The sequence below is a fragment of the Cryptosporidium muris genome, genomic scaffold (assembly GCF_000006515.1).
Source record: "Cryptosporidium muris RN66 scf_1106632373475 genomic scaffold, whole genome shotgun sequence".
In the NCBI taxonomy this organism is placed as follows: domain Eukaryota; phylum Apicomplexa; class Conoidasida; order Eucoccidiorida; family Cryptosporidiidae; genus Cryptosporidium; species Cryptosporidium muris.
The window spans coordinates 412,451-427,631 of record NW_002196574.1 but is presented as its reverse complement, the minus strand read 5'-3'; the positions used below and the strand labels follow the sequence as shown (position 1 = coordinate 427,631).

The following is a 15,181-nucleotide window of genomic DNA, read 5'->3' as shown; positions in this document are numbered from 1 at the left end:
TTAACTTTATTAAAAATAAATATTTTTAATCTTATTATCTAAAAAATCTTTTTTTTTTTATAAAGGAAAAAAAAGTGAGGGTCACTTTTAAGATTATCCGGTTTTTCTTTTATTTTTTATTTTTATCTTCTATTCTCGCCTCGGTGTATTGACTCGATATCCCTTTAATTTATAAAGATTCCACTTAACATTATAGAACAATTAAAAATGAAAACTTTAAAAATCCATAGATCTAATAAAATTATATTTTTAGTTCCTTTCCTTTTAATTTCAGATTATTAATGCTAAAATAAGGTTCAAAGTTATATACCACGTATCCTCAGAGGTTAAAAAAAACAAGAAAATAAAATAAAATGAATTATGCATGCATGCAAAGGAAAAATTGCATGCATGATTTATATGAAACTTCTATTTAATTACGGAGATAAAAGGAAAAATAAACGAAGAAACCCTCGCTTATTATTCTTAATAGATATTTGAGAATTATGTAGTGAGTCAGCTGCAATTGTATCCTTAGCTACCCAATAATAAGGTAGATTATTATCCGATAACTGAGTTTTTTGAATATTCGGATCTAAAACCTCAACATATCTACATATTTTATTTACTTGATTATCAGTCAAATAATTTCTATATTGTGGTAGCTCAGTACGCAATAGTCTGGCTATGGCTAATGTATCAGGACCAATAAATAACCCTGTAGTAATATCTTTTCTATTCTCTCTATATATAATATCTCTAATCTTATTAATAATTAACTTCTCTCTCTTTCTTTTATAATCCCAATAATATAAAAGCCAAGTAATAAGCAATATACCTAAATATATTGCAGCCCATTTCTTCAAGTATAATTTGATTTGGCATAATAATGGTATTTGGCTATCTATAGCCTCTATATATATCGTATTTTCATAATTCGTTTTATTTGAAGATATCGTACTATAATTACTCACAATTATGTCAGTATTATCAAATTTTAACAATGGTTTAGATACATTGTCAATATCATCAATATTCCTTCGATTTATTTGATTATTCTCTAGTTTATTTGTGGATATTGTCAATCTATATTTTTTCAATACATTACTATTCTTAATAGAATTCCACATTATGGATATTGCATTCAATATTATAACTTCATTATAATAATTAAATGATAATTTTATCATTTCGTTAATTTCGTGTTCACTTAACTTACTTAGGTTATTATTATCTCTAATATAGCATAAATTATAGCCTTTAAGCTTTCTTAATCTACTAGTTATATATAATAACATCTCTTCGGCTAGATCATGGGCTTCATCATCATATATACATAAAACTGTCCATTTTCCATGAATATATCTTAGTGCTTTTTTATATTGAAAATTGCAATTTAATATTCCATATTTACAATGACCATTAACAGGACATATTTTGCAAGATGATGACTTCAGATCTTTAGATTTCAAATCAGAATCACAAAATTTCGGTTCTAAAATAAAAATTGAATATTTATTATATAATATGATTCCAATACTAAATAATAGAGTTATTGAACTCAAAATAATAATCTTTTTTAAAGAAGGAAATATATATAACAAACTAAATAAAGCTTTAAATGAAGGTAAATAAAAGCTAGATTTATTTGTTTCCATATTATGATCTTGAGCTACTACTTTTGTTGTGTTGATATTATCATTACTATCAACTTTATGAGATATAGAATCCCTTTTTCTTCTATTTATTAATATAGGACTTGATATCTTTGTCTTTAAATATGTATTACTATCCAATTCTTCACTAAATGAAGAAGTCTCCATTACATTAATATTTTGCATTTCTCTTTGGGTTGAATCCATTGTATTCTCTTGAAAATTTATATCAGATTCAAGCCTCTCTGTGTTTAATTCTGCAACTGCTAAATATGCTGGAACTGAATATCGTCCCTTTTTTTTGTTAGTTGTATTCCCAATATTATAATTAGTATTATTTTTCCCAAATTCCGGATATGGTAATGGTTTTTCATAATACTCTAACCATTTCCTACAATCTGAATCATTTAAATGAAGTTCAATTAAATTAATCAGATCTGCTTTTAACAACTTATCTGAAGTAATAGGGATATTATTCTCATCTATAACATGGAATAATTCCATACGAGTAAGTAACTTCCATGGTGAATCAGTATTACCTGATGAATTTATAGCTGCAATTGATTTCCTTTGTTTCGGTGGCATTATATATATTTGGAATAATATACAAATTATTGAAAGAGTCTTATATTGGTAATAAAACATATTCAAAAAGTAAGCGTGGGAGCCGCTTTAAGTATTAAATAACTTATGCTTATACGTTCTAAAAGTTCAATTTAAAAATTTATAATTAAGTTATTTATCTTATTCATACTTTAATAAGTATACTATCTATCTAGTAAATCGAGAAACTTCTATCTCATTATTTCAATATAATTTATCTTTTTATAATAGTACCAGTTACAGAATCAATAGGTAAACTCCATCTTGCAAATAATTTCATTGCATTTGGATCTATAGCAACAGAAGAAAATCTTCCATATAAACCCATATCCAATTCTGTATTGGAATTATCTACATTTTCACTGTCAGGTTTATTTAAAGATGATTCTATTATTTTTTCTTTCTTAGGTTCTTCAATAATTAAATTTTCAGAGGTTTTATCTACACCATATACAAGTCTATATCTTAATTCATTTCTTTCTTCAAGTAAAGTACAAAAATTTCTTATCATCTCTTGTAATTGATCTATTGTACCTTCATTTTGTGAAATATCTTCATGTTGTTGTCTTAACTGCTGTATTACAGGGAGAAATATATCAACAATCTTCTTACTCTGACATCTATCACTTAGTTCTTTTTCTTTCAATCTTAGTGTTTCTTGTAGCTTATCAAGCTGATTTTGAAGCATATAGCATTGTTCTAATATTGATAGGATATCTATGACTAGATTTTCGCAGTTTTCATGTACTATTTGGGATTTATTAAAAAGTTCTTTATTCGTAATATCAGAGAGTTCTACACCTAAAATTGTATTTTTAGAATCCACTTCCTGTGTTTGCTCAGATGCCATCCCTAATGATGCTAGATGACGATATTCTGCAATATACTCTTCAGGAATTTCCATTACTCCACTAACTTCAAGCCACCTCTTATATTCTTGTATTTTATAGACAAGTTCTTGTACTAGTCTACAGTCCAAAGTTTGGTTCATTTTCTTACTGACTTCATTTGGAATTTTTGTGAGTTTCTCAACATAGTTTAGCATCCTTTCGGCCACATTTACAATACATTCAATACTTCTACTCTCAATAGTTCCAATAAACCTTTGTATATTAAAAAAATGTTGAACTTTTCTCATTTAATGAAAGAATATTTTTTAAAGAAGTAGGAAAGAAAAAGAAAAGAAAGCCACACACTAATATTTCCGTATTAATCAACGTGTGAAATAAGAAACCCCACAGGAGTAATACCCACAAAAATTTGCAACTAGCCTTCTCTTTTGAAATATAAGTTCAGAGATTCTAATACAGAATTCCTCAATGATATTAATGAATAATATACTATAGTTAGCTCGTAATCTACAAAAAAAGTTATGAGTGTATATTTAATATACAAAGATATAAGGCCTCTATAGCTAATATAAGCTATTCTTAGCTTAATAAAATAACCTTAAGATTATATTAGTTTCGTGAAAACTTGCAAAATATGGCTAAATACTTTAAATAATTGATTGCTATGTTTTGTTAGAAAAACCTAGGAGGGGAGAAAAAACGTAAAAAAAGAGAATTAGGCGCCACAATGTGCATGTGGGCCTATTTTATATCTAGCAGCTTTAAATAACAAAAGATATTCCGTTAAAATGGGTACTCAACATTCTTCTATAGAAAGAATAATGGATATTGGAGTAGGAGCTTGTCTAAATGTGACTCACTACATAAGTGGAATAAGTTTTTCTGAACGTTACCAAATAGGGGGTTTAGTAGGCACTGGACAGTTTGCAGAAGTTTACCTCTGCAAAGAATATGAAAGTGGTAGATCTTTTGCAATGAAGATAACATACAGTTCATATGAAATACCTCTTGAGAAAATACTGGAAGAGGTTGAAATCATGAAAATTTTGCGAAATCACCCAAATATTGTAAGATTAATAGATTACAATGTGGAACATATAGATGCAGAAAAATATGAAGTTAAAATGGTACTGGATCTGTGTACAGGTGGAGATCTATACCAATATGTACTAAATCATGGAGCTTTGGAAGAGAAATTAGTACAAAGAATTATGATAAATTTATTGGATGCACTCAGCTATATTCACGGAAATGGGATAATTCATAGGGATTTAAAACCTGAAAATATATTAATAGATAACAATTTTATGTGCAAAATAGCAGATTTTGGACTTGCAAAAAGAAGTTTAACTTCTAGTAATACACAACCAAGATCTAAATCTTTGTGTGGTTCTGATTTTTACCTTGCTCCAGAATTAGTAAAACAACAAGAATATGGAGCAGAAATAGATATATGGAGTATAGGAGTATTGTGCTATGTATGTCTATGTGGTGGACTCCCTTTCCATGATAATAAATCATTTGATTTATACCATAAAATTGTTGAAAGAGGTGTTAATGATTTTTTATTTGCTCAGCCAGCATGGAGGAATGTATCCCTGATTGCTCAACATTTCGTACAATGGTTATTAGAGACTGATCCAAAAAAGAGACCAACTGCCGAAGCAGCACTAAATCATCGATGGTTAAGATGTACAAGTAACCTTATAGTACCTACAACATCTATAAAGACAAATATATCATATAACCCAAGTGAACTTGGAACTTCTAATTCTGCAATATCACTACCTTCTAGGCATATAACAAAAGGAAATTTAGTTATAGCCTCTACATCAATTAATTCCACGAATCCACATCAATCAGAAAATTGGGACTGCAACTCTGCAAAAATGATACGGATTAATGATAATACAATTTGGAGACAAGATAGTTAATCCTGAATAATTAGTATAACTAGAGGGGATAATCAAATTACATGATGTTTCCCACCCATTCTACAAAGTCTTAAAATAGCTTTGAATATTTTCTTAATGATATTGGGAGATGTCTGATAATGTAACCAGCCCCCAGTCCATATCTGATGTAAATGTTTTCTGATACGAAGGTATTGAAAAGCTGCTGCAATTACATAGTCTAAAGTATCCCAACTGGTTGTATTTAAATCTTCTTCATCTAAAAATTGCAAAATGCTTATAATCTGAGACTTTGGGTTATTTTTCCATTTTTGATCAGAACCATTCCAAGGTGGAGGACTTATTTTATCTCTACTTTTCACATTGTTACTTTTATCATGTTCATTATTAATCACCATAGATTTCCTTCCAAGATCAAACAAGTTTCTTACGGATTTGGTTATATCATTTATGTGCAAACCACAAACTACACGCCCATTTCTATTTGCATAATGGAATGTGGAGTGATAACGTTGTTGGAGTTTTCTGACATATATAATAAAAGCTCCTATATAAGAATATTCTGAATCCCATGCCCATTCATCCATAGGTGAATCTAATACTTCCTCTTCACTAGAATCCTTATCTTCAAGTTTATCGTATAGTAATTGTAAATGATGTAATGCAGAGTATGACTTGCTTCCTTCAACATCAGTAAAAATACCTAGATGAGATGGAGATCCTCCTACAGGAGTGATTTTATTGCAAACCCCACAGCATACTCTACTATCTTTTGTTGTCCCCCCCCGAAGATATGTTATTGTTTCAAGTTTTTCTTTAGCATATAGATTTAAGGTTGATAACAAGAATCTGGAATTGTACTTAGCTCCACGTGTTGAAACAAATAGTGGGATTGTCCCACCTATCAAAATATCCATTAATTCATTTACACCACTAAAGAAATCTCCAAGTTGAGACCACCATACACTCCATCTAGGGCTTTCAACATTTAAGTCATCCGATTCGCCATCATCTCTTTTTCCCCAAAATGCCTGGGCCCCAAGTAACTTGCTAGCTCCTTTATATTTATTAGGGTCAAATAGAGATTCTGCAGCTCTATACCTGTGCCACATCTCTATTAACATTGCTGCAATTAGGTAATCTGGTTGTTGCCATCCATCTTTAAATATAATCACTGGATAGTTAGATTTATATGGCAATGCAGCCAGAATTACTCCAATAGGTCCTCTAGTAATCCCACGTCTATTTAATTGGTAACATTCATCTGGTGTCAATTTGTCAAAGGCTTTACTTGCAGCACTGAAAAGAGCACCCAATAGTGGGAATTCTGCTCCAAATCCAAGATCACCACCTTCACATTTTGATAAGTCAAATAGACAGCTTATTAATAATATAAGTACAATTACATAGTGGTTGCAATCCATTAAAAATATGAAGAATTTAGTTTAGTTTTTGGCATTATACTACCATATAGCGCCATAAGTATCGGTTTTTGGCGCTAGCATGCGCCAGTTTAGCTCTCCTCAGCACATTTTTATTGCTTCCTGTTTTATGGAAATAAAATATTTGGCAAATTGCGAATTTTAATCTAACAAGAGTATGTCGCAATTTCGTGATACATTTACAAAGGAGGAGCAGGGTGAATCATTATATGATGATTCGGCATTCTTTTTTTTTTTCGGAACCATTGTTATTTGTTTTTTAACTTTTTGGACTTATAATGTATTGTCAAGATTTCTCTGTCCAACAAGAAAATTTAATAAACGTGAGTACCCAAAACACTCAAGTAAAGGTTCATACATTCAATATTGTAAATGCTCTGCATGCACGAACAGAGTAGACAATATTAGGAAAGCTCATAGATCATTTTCTCACCGTTTTTCATGGACAGCTATTATACAGACAATAATGTTGATCCTTTTATGGTATCTGACTTGTTATATGATGTCAGCATATTCTATGACAAAGCGTATAGCACAATTTGACCCATATGAAATTTTAGAAATTACATCTACTGCTTCAACTACCGTTATAAGGAAGGCTTACAGATTAATGTCACTTAAATATCATCCTGACAAAAATCCAAATGATCCTACTGCAGCAGCTAAATTTATGCTTATAGCAAAGGCATATCAAGCACTTACAGATGACCTAGCAAGAAGTAATTATGAAAAATATGGTAATCCAGATGGTCCAGCTACAATGAAAGTAGGTATTGGACTACCTAGCTTTTTGGTTTCCAAAAAATATCAGCTTCTTATATTATGTTTATTTTCATTAATTCTACTCTTTGTGATCCCATTGATTTTCATTTGTTATTATCGTCGCCAAAGACGCTATGCTTCTAATGGAGTTCACTTAACAACCTTGTACTTTTTCTCAGCAGCTATTACAGATTCCACAAGATTTAAAGCATTACCAGAGTTGCTTGCTTTAAGTACTGAATTTAGATCTTTGAGTATAAAAAATTCTGAAGATGAAAAGATTATCTCAAAATTTGCAATGGAATTGTCAGAATTTAAGAAGAGATCATTCACTGCTAACTCACCCAATTTTGGTGTTGTGTATTACTTAATTTTAGCTCACTTACATCGTAAGCATAATGAGCTTACTCCTTCATTGAAGAAATACTTAGATAAAATTCTTTATTTATCTATGCCATTGACCTTATCAATGCTTGAAATTTCAATTAGTAGAGACTTCTTTCACACAACTATGGCTATATTATCATTTAGAAGAGCTCTTATACAAGCTTTAGATGGAAGTCCAAACTCTGCTTTTTTGCAAATCCCTTATATAACAGATAATGAAATTTATCACATTAAAAAGGGGCGGAATGCAGCTAAAACTCTTGTTGACTTTATTAATCAAAATTCATCTGAAAGAAAAGGCTTAGCTGATCTTACTGAGGATCAAAAAATGGATATTGATGCTTTTTGCTATTTAACATATCCTATAGTGGTGTCTACAAAAGTTAGTGTAGATGATGAGGAAGATATAGTAGTTGGAGATTTGGTGACTATTGACATTACTCTTAATCGCTCAAAACTAGATGAGAACGAAGCAATTGGTCCAATACATTCTCCTTATTTCTCAGGAACAAAGTATGAAGAATGGTGGATATTTGCTATTACAAAAGGTTCCAATCCACATATACTTGGAAATACTCGCTGTACTTCAAATGAAAAATTTGTTGAGGGTAAAATTCAATTTTTACTGGAAACTCCTGGCAATATTGAAATCTCTATAGTTATTGCAAATGATTCTTATGAAGGTTTAGATCAACAAATAAATGTTAGTTTTATTGCAAAAAGTATTAAAGATTGTGAAAGAACCATCTTTGTACATCCTGAAGATGAAGCTTTAGATAATGAACCTACCCTATTTCAGCATATTATGAATCAATTAGATGATCATCAACTTTCTACTGATACTGAAGATGAATATGAAGATGAAGATGAAGAATATACTAATAATTCTAAATTTACTATTCATCAAACAACTAAGGATAAGTAAATTTTACAGTACAGCCTATATATTTTAAGGTTAATGAAGTTATTAAGAAACCTTACAAAGATGTTTATTTGTGATACTAATTAACAGATTCTCTCTGAATTATTATAAATTTTAAATTATTTAAGTTTAACTGTTGCAAAGTACTCTAAATTTATTTAAGGGAGGCTAGATTTGTAAATGGTTAATAGACTTGCTGATTTTTTAAGATTGGTTATCATACTGACCTCATTATTTATGTAGTATAGGAGTTTTATACTACATATATTGCACTTAATTACTTCTGTTCTTATTAATAATCTTTATTGAAATTGTCACTTTGAAATTTAAAAGCTATTTAATAGTATTTAGTGTATATATGTCAATATATAAGAACTACCTTTCTTCAATATTTGCTTTAGTAATAATATACTGAATATATTTAACTAGCAGAGAATTTTAAATCACTTAAAAGAGACTTTATACATTGAATCATTAACTTTAGATGCAATTAATTTACAAATATATTGGATCTTATAAAACTAGGAAACTCGGTGATTCTGCAAAAGGTCCAAAACCAGTTGTATCTTGACTATTGGCGCAAATAACTTTTGCAAGACCTTTCTTACCCCTCTTTTTCCACCTATACCAGAAAAGTGACAGTAAACTAGATGCTTCAAGATATACTAGAACATATAAATACACAACGAGACAATAATGGTAAGCTTTTGAAAAGTGTTTATGTATTATTGAAGAAGTTTTATTGAGAAATATGTTACATATCTTTTTATTTACACGCACAGTATTGGTTTCCTTACGTCCATTAGATACAGCTCCAAACTTAAAAAGTAGACAAATAATATTTAAAGGTACAGATAAAATTTCCGTAGTAATTAATTATATAAAAGATGCACTTGCCGTAAAATCTCTGGTAAGTTATACAAAGATTTAGTAATATACTGGATGTCCTATATCTTTTAAATGAATGATACTAATCTAGACATTTCTATTTTTGTCTTTATATACCATTTACTTATTTAAACTAGTATATATATATTAATGAGAGCTTTGAACCGAACATTGATGAATATATTTATGATTTATATCAGGTAAGAATTTTCATACTAAGCAAAATTCTAAAATATTGAAGTTAATTCATTGAGAAATACCTCATTTATTCTACCATAAATTTTGTTATAGACCTGTAAAAGAGGAAATTCATTATATATTTCATATAGTTTGGAACCTGTCTATTTATGAATATAAAAGCAACTTTGCACTTGTACACTTTAAGTATTAAATAATTCCTTATTAGGATGAAGTATTTATAAATAATAATGAAATATCTTAGGTATTTACTCCAAAAATTCACTTTAAACTTTTTATTAGTTGTAGAGCTTTGCAAATTTTGTGTTTTGGAATATTTCTGCATTCTTCTCTGCAGTTTGAATTTCCTTTTTGAGCTTTTGAATCAATTCTTCGGTTTTACTTATATCCCGTTTATTTTTATGAAGTTTGGCAAGTGTATCTCTATCCTCAGTACCTTTTAGTTTAATTTGCTTTTCAAGTTTTTTAATATTATCAGATAGTTTATTAAGTTTGTAAATCTCAAAAGCTAGTTGAACCTTTGGACTTAAGTCATTACAACTTTCTGGAGGCTTTTCACCAAAAAACTCTATAACTGAAGCTTCAGTTTGCTTAGCTTCCTCTCCGGTAAATGAAGGGTCATTAAAAGCTTTCTGAAGTCTTTTTTGGAATTCATTGAGCTGTTCAGCTTTTTGCAATATTATCTGTTTTTGCATTACTAACGGCAAGATTTCCTGGGAAGAAATAAAAATTTGTTCCTGAAGTTCTTCTTCTAGTTTACTTTTTTCTAATTTTTTTTCATCACTTGATAAGTATGTAAATCCAATGGTATTTTGAAGTCCTTCTAATTTTGCTTTCATATCATCTATAACTTTTTGATAAGTCATATTCTTTTCTGTATATTTGGTCATTATATTCTTTAGTAATTGAATATATTTACTTTCTTTTACTGATAAAACAACCATAATTCGATCCAAAATTATATTTTTAACTTTATAATCATAGTTTCTAGCACTTTTGTAATCTTGGCCATCTATTAGATAAAGTGGTATACTACTTGGAATAATATCTAAAATATTAGAATTACCTTCAAGGTTCAATTTCTTTCTATCAAATTCCAGTATATCCCTTATTATAGGATCAGTTAAAGATAGACTACCAATTGGAACTAAGCGTCGCATAAGAGGTACTGCATTATACTGCTTCATTTTTAAATCCAAGGTACTTCTCAAGTCTGCTATTTGATTCAAAATTCTTTCTTTTTCACCTATTACAAACTTTTCCATTTGTAATATTCTCCATCTAAGTTGTATATGCTCCCATTCAAAGTGCGATAAAATAATATAAAGCATATTTGAGGCCTGAGCTTCTTGCATAACTGCAAAATAAGCTTTATAAGCTCTTTCTCTATTATAATCGAAATAATCAAATGCACCAATAGTATTCATGTTTAGTTGTAGAATTGACTGATTAATACTATCTAGATCATTAAGCTTCCATTTAAGTTTTTCCTTATATATTTCTAACAATTTCTGAGCATCTTCAGGAATTTGACCTTGACTTGGATCATCTTTAGCAAATTCTCCTGCTTCTCTTTTCATCTCATCTTCAGTTAAAAAATCTGAAATATTTACGTCATCATTATACTTAAATTTATGCTTTCTTAAATTCATCATAAGATTTTCAGAATTAAATCTAGCTTTTGATGCCTCACTTTCTTTATTCAACTGGGTATTGTTTATAGAGACTACATAATCCAACTTTTCTAAATCTTCACGATAAACCATTTCATTTGTAAATGTGAGTTTTTCATTGTAATTCATTATCCATTGGGTAGCTTCACATAGAATTTGAAGCTGATTACCTCTGTAAATACCAGCCTCAACCATATTATCAATACTATAATATTCTGTATCTCTATGTAACTGATCCTCGAAAATTTCTCTCTCTTTGTTTAAGAATGCCTTTTCACTTTGGATCTGTTTCCTAAGAATATCTCGGCTACTTCTAAGTTCTTTCACTCTTTTAGAGTAGATTTCCTTCATATCTTGCTCAATTATTTTGGGAAGTCTTGCTCTATCCTTTGAGAGTTTATTTAAATCCTCTTTTAACTCCTTAGATTCTACTTCAGCTTTCTCTATCATGTCCGCAGCTCTACTTAACATTACCTCAAAACCTGGATCCATTTGGAATTCTGAAATAATACTTTTACGATATTCAAAATCAGCTTTTACACGCTGTATAAGTAGATACCTTTCAGAAGTTTGAACATATTCTTCAACCAATTTTCGTGTCCTAATTTGTAATTGCAATGCAAGAGCAGTTTCATAATTTTCTTTCCAAGCTTTATTAAAATCCCCTTGTTTCTTCTGTAATGCCTTATCTATTTCATGAAATTGTTTACTAAGTTCTGTATCCATCACGCTGAAACTTTTAAAGAATTCGTTAAGTGCTAACTTTAAACTGGTTAAACGTTGTTTTTGGATTTCTTCTTCTTCTAATGACATTTCAAAAGGTATTATAGGATACAAGCCTTCTTCATTATTCATACAAATTCTTATATCAAAGAACTTATTAACTTTTTCAAACTTTAATAAGTTATTTTTTAGGTGTTTGATAAACTCATTTCGTCGTTCCAATTGTTGATATCGCAAACTTTCAATAGCAACTTCGCTCTGCTGACGCCCTAAAAACCCATCAATTTTCAGTTTTTCAAAAAGTCTTTCTTTATTATTAAGTTCTTTGGGCCAATCTCTCAATATTTTTTTATATCGAGGTAAATTTGACTTTTTCTCATTTTCATGAAGAACACTATTTACAGTTTTAACATAAGTCTCCAACTCATTCTCAGCTGCACGAATATTATTTAAAATCACTTCAATCTTATACAACTCAGAAGCCCATTCAGTCTTTAAACCATCAGTGTCCTTAATATAATTTTCTATCCATTGAATACTTCCAAGCTCATTTTCTAAATTTTCCAATTCTAAGATACTCTTAAGGCGTCCTTCACATGCATCTTCTATACTTAAAAATTGCCTAAATTGCCTCTTGAAAATATTAAACATTTCTAATCTATATTTTTGCTTGTTTGAAATATCTTTAAAACTTTGTGACCATTTCTCTAATCTTAGAGTATTTGTTGTAGAATTTGTAAATGGTATTGCTTCTAAGCGACCCTGCAAGGAATTTTTGATGTTTAATAATAAGTCTGGAGCTTTATATTCCATAATTTTCATAAAAGCATTATATTGATTATTTGGAATTTTCGATGTATCTGAAGTATTTTCAGAGTCCTCAGAGGAGTTCTCAGATTTGAGATTTTCAATCATTCTTGCCCTAATAGATATATTATCTTCACTTATAGATTCACAAAAGGAAACTATATGGTCCATTTGCTGCTCTGGTTTTCCTTTATAAACCATTTGTGGATATGGTCCAATTGGTAATCCTTTCTCTAAAGCTTGATAATTCTCTTCAAATATGGCTAATAGACTACTAATACAATTTTCCCTTAATCGTGCATCTTTCACAAATATAAATAACTCAGGAATATCTACATATGGATCATTATAATCTAAAAGCTGGATATTAGGATCACCAATGCTTCTTTCAATAAGTCTCATCCAATCCAAATGCCTCATAATAAAACGCTCCATTGTTCCATTGCAAAATTTGGCAATACTTACATCTCCTTCACTTCCGACTTCTATCTTGTATATAGTAGTATCTGAATCACCTGGAAAACGTTCTACTAAAAGCCTTCGAATAGCTTGAAAACACTTTTCTGCAAGCATCTTCTGTTTTAGTTCAAGATCATGTGTTTTTTTATCTATTCTATCAAGAAATACAAATGGAATTGGTTCTATAGGTAAATTTTTGCTAAATACAAGGGGAGATATTTGAGCCTCATTTACAACAGCAAGCCACTGACGCCTAGGATTATCTATAAATTTATAAAGGGATTGAATCAATTTATTAAGAAACACCTTATCATATTCCAAAGGAGCCAAAAATGAAAGAACAGATTTAGTATAGTTGGAGCTACTTTTTATTTTTGTAAGACCCAAAAATTCAAAATACCGATCAAATATAATAGTACATAGTTTTGAAAGATAAAAATTACGCTCTTTTTGATTTTTACCCTGAATTATAATTCCAGCTTTATTTCCACGATCATAACTATAATATCTGTCACCACTTGGAGCAGTAAATCTTTTATATGTTATCTCACGGATTCCATAAATACATTGTTTGACAAAAATATCTTTGTCTCCATTACTAGCTTTAAAATTTTTACTTGGATTTTCAGGTAGTATTCCTTTATTATTCGTGCGTATTAGCCATTCAGACTTTTCCTCTGTCTTAGTTCCTCCACTATTACTTTGTATCCACTCTATTATAGCCTTCCATTCATCTTCCCTTGTTGGAAGACGACCAAACGGACTATCTGACATCCTATCCTTTCTATCCATATTAAAATTGGCCTTCAAATTCTCAAGTAGTGGATATTTATTTGAATCTGATTTTTTAGATCCAATTAAAACATCAAGAAATGAAACGACATCTTCAACCCTTTCCCGTTCTAGCAAAGCTGATAAACCTTTCCAGTCTTTATTCTTCATTAATTTAGATGCCTCAAATTGAATAGACTTTCTTAAATGGCTTAAATTATTTAGAAAAAGTGGTAGAAGATCTTTATAATCTTTCAAAATACCTGCTATATACTGATATAAAGTATTTACTTCAGCTTTTTCAGAGTTTTCAAGGGATTCTTCCGAGATTTGATTAGTAGGAATTTTACTCGAATATTTATATATAGTATTTTTAGATTCTTTATACTCTTTTTCATTAATTTCCTTGTTTATTGAGGGAGTTTTTTGAGTCTTGAAGTGTTTTAGAGCCACATCATAACAGAATCTTGCCAGTGCCTCTGGTAAACTTATATTACTTTTAAGTTTATAGCTATATTTTCTAGATTCTAACGGAGTTTCCGTTTCTAACATCTCTCTCAAAGCATATATACATCTTTTCCCTAGTAGTTTCCTTTGTTTTAAAATATTTCCTTCAGCAATTATTGGGTTGTTCAATGGAGCATCTACAAATTCTAAAGGAGCTTTTTTAGGTAAATTTTTTATATGTAACCATCTACTTAATGCCATTTCTTCTAATATTGAGTTCCATATTAATTGTATATTATTGCTTTCAATAGAAGTAGCTGGTATTTCTGAACTCTTTACTATGACAATAGAAAACTGATAGAAGCCACATAAAAAAATCCACCTATACTTACACAATATATATATTAAACCTCTTAGATTTTGCTTATTTAGATTTTTGTGATGTCGCATTTTGTATTTTTAGCACATGATCTTTCTATTTCAACAAAACTAAATCTAAATTGACAGCATTTTAGGCGCTAATTATTTGGCGCTACATATTAATAGCTATAAATTGGAGATCTTGAAGTTTGAAAGGCCAAAATAATAAATATTAGGCAAGATAAGACCAAATATAATAAACAAATAATATATAGAATGGTCATAGGAGTGTTAGAAGGATAATAGAAGCATATTACTTGGGAATTAATAAAAGTTGAACC

At 29.7% G+C, this 15,181-nt stretch overlaps 6 protein-coding genes across 6 annotated transcripts, besides 4 other annotated features; 2 read left to right on the top strand and 4 right to left on the bottom strand.

Moving 5' to 3' along the window:
- Positions 1 to 5: 5 nt before the first annotated feature.
- Positions 6 to 64: a sequence feature (AT_rich).
- A 352-nt stretch (positions 65 to 416) lies between these two features.
- Positions 417 to 2,219, bottom strand: CMU_014000 (uncharacterized protein; the record flags this gene model as incomplete). The annotated part of the gene is made up of 1 exon (XM_002141038.1): positions 417 to 2,219. The coding sequence occupies one exon, from the start codon at positions 2,217 to 2,219 to the stop codon at positions 417 to 419; it is 1,803 nt and encodes a 600-aa protein (XP_002141074.1).
- Positions 1,476 to 1,508: a sequence feature (AT_rich).
- Positions 2,220 to 2,347: 128 nt separating the features above from the next.
- Positions 2,348 to 2,377: a sequence feature (AT_rich).
- Positions 2,378 to 2,451: 74 nt separating this feature from the next.
- Positions 2,452 to 3,375, bottom strand: CMU_013990 (uncharacterized protein; the record flags this gene model as incomplete). Its single annotated transcript, XM_002141037.1, has 1 exon — positions 2,452 to 3,375. The coding sequence occupies one exon, from the start codon at positions 3,373 to 3,375 to the stop codon at positions 2,452 to 2,454; it is 924 nt and encodes a 307-aa protein (XP_002141073.1).
- Positions 3,376 to 3,876: 501 nt separating this feature from the next.
- On the top strand, positions 3,877 to 5,022 carry CMU_013980 (protein kinase domain-containing protein; the record flags this gene model as incomplete). The annotated part of the gene is made up of 1 exon (XM_002141036.1): positions 3,877 to 5,022. One exon carries the CDS (start codon positions 3,877 to 3,879, stop codon positions 5,020 to 5,022), a length of 1,146 nt encoding a protein of 381 aa, XP_002141072.1.
- A 32-nt stretch (positions 5,023 to 5,054) lies between these two features.
- On the bottom strand, positions 5,055 to 6,425 carry CMU_013970 (uncharacterized protein; the record flags this gene model as incomplete). Its single annotated transcript, XM_002141035.1, has 1 exon — positions 5,055 to 6,425. One exon carries the CDS (start codon positions 6,423 to 6,425, stop codon positions 5,055 to 5,057), a length of 1,371 nt encoding a protein of 456 aa, XP_002141071.1.
- Positions 6,426 to 6,600: 175 nt separating this feature from the next.
- On the top strand, positions 6,601 to 8,517 carry CMU_013960 (DnaJ domain-containing protein; the record flags this gene model as incomplete). Its single annotated transcript, XM_002141034.1, has 1 exon — positions 6,601 to 8,517. The coding sequence occupies one exon, from the start codon at positions 6,601 to 6,603 to the stop codon at positions 8,515 to 8,517; it is 1,917 nt and encodes a 638-aa protein (XP_002141070.1).
- Positions 8,518 to 8,614: 97 nt separating this feature from the next.
- Positions 8,615 to 8,641: a sequence feature (AT_rich).
- Positions 8,642 to 9,878: 1,237 nt separating this feature from the next.
- Positions 9,879 to 14,930, bottom strand: CMU_013950 (uncharacterized protein; the record flags this gene model as incomplete). The annotated part of the gene is made up of 1 exon (XM_002141033.1): positions 9,879 to 14,930. One exon carries the CDS (start codon positions 14,928 to 14,930, stop codon positions 9,879 to 9,881), a length of 5,052 nt encoding a protein of 1,683 aa, XP_002141069.1.
- Positions 14,931 to 15,181: the final 251 nt, after the last annotated feature.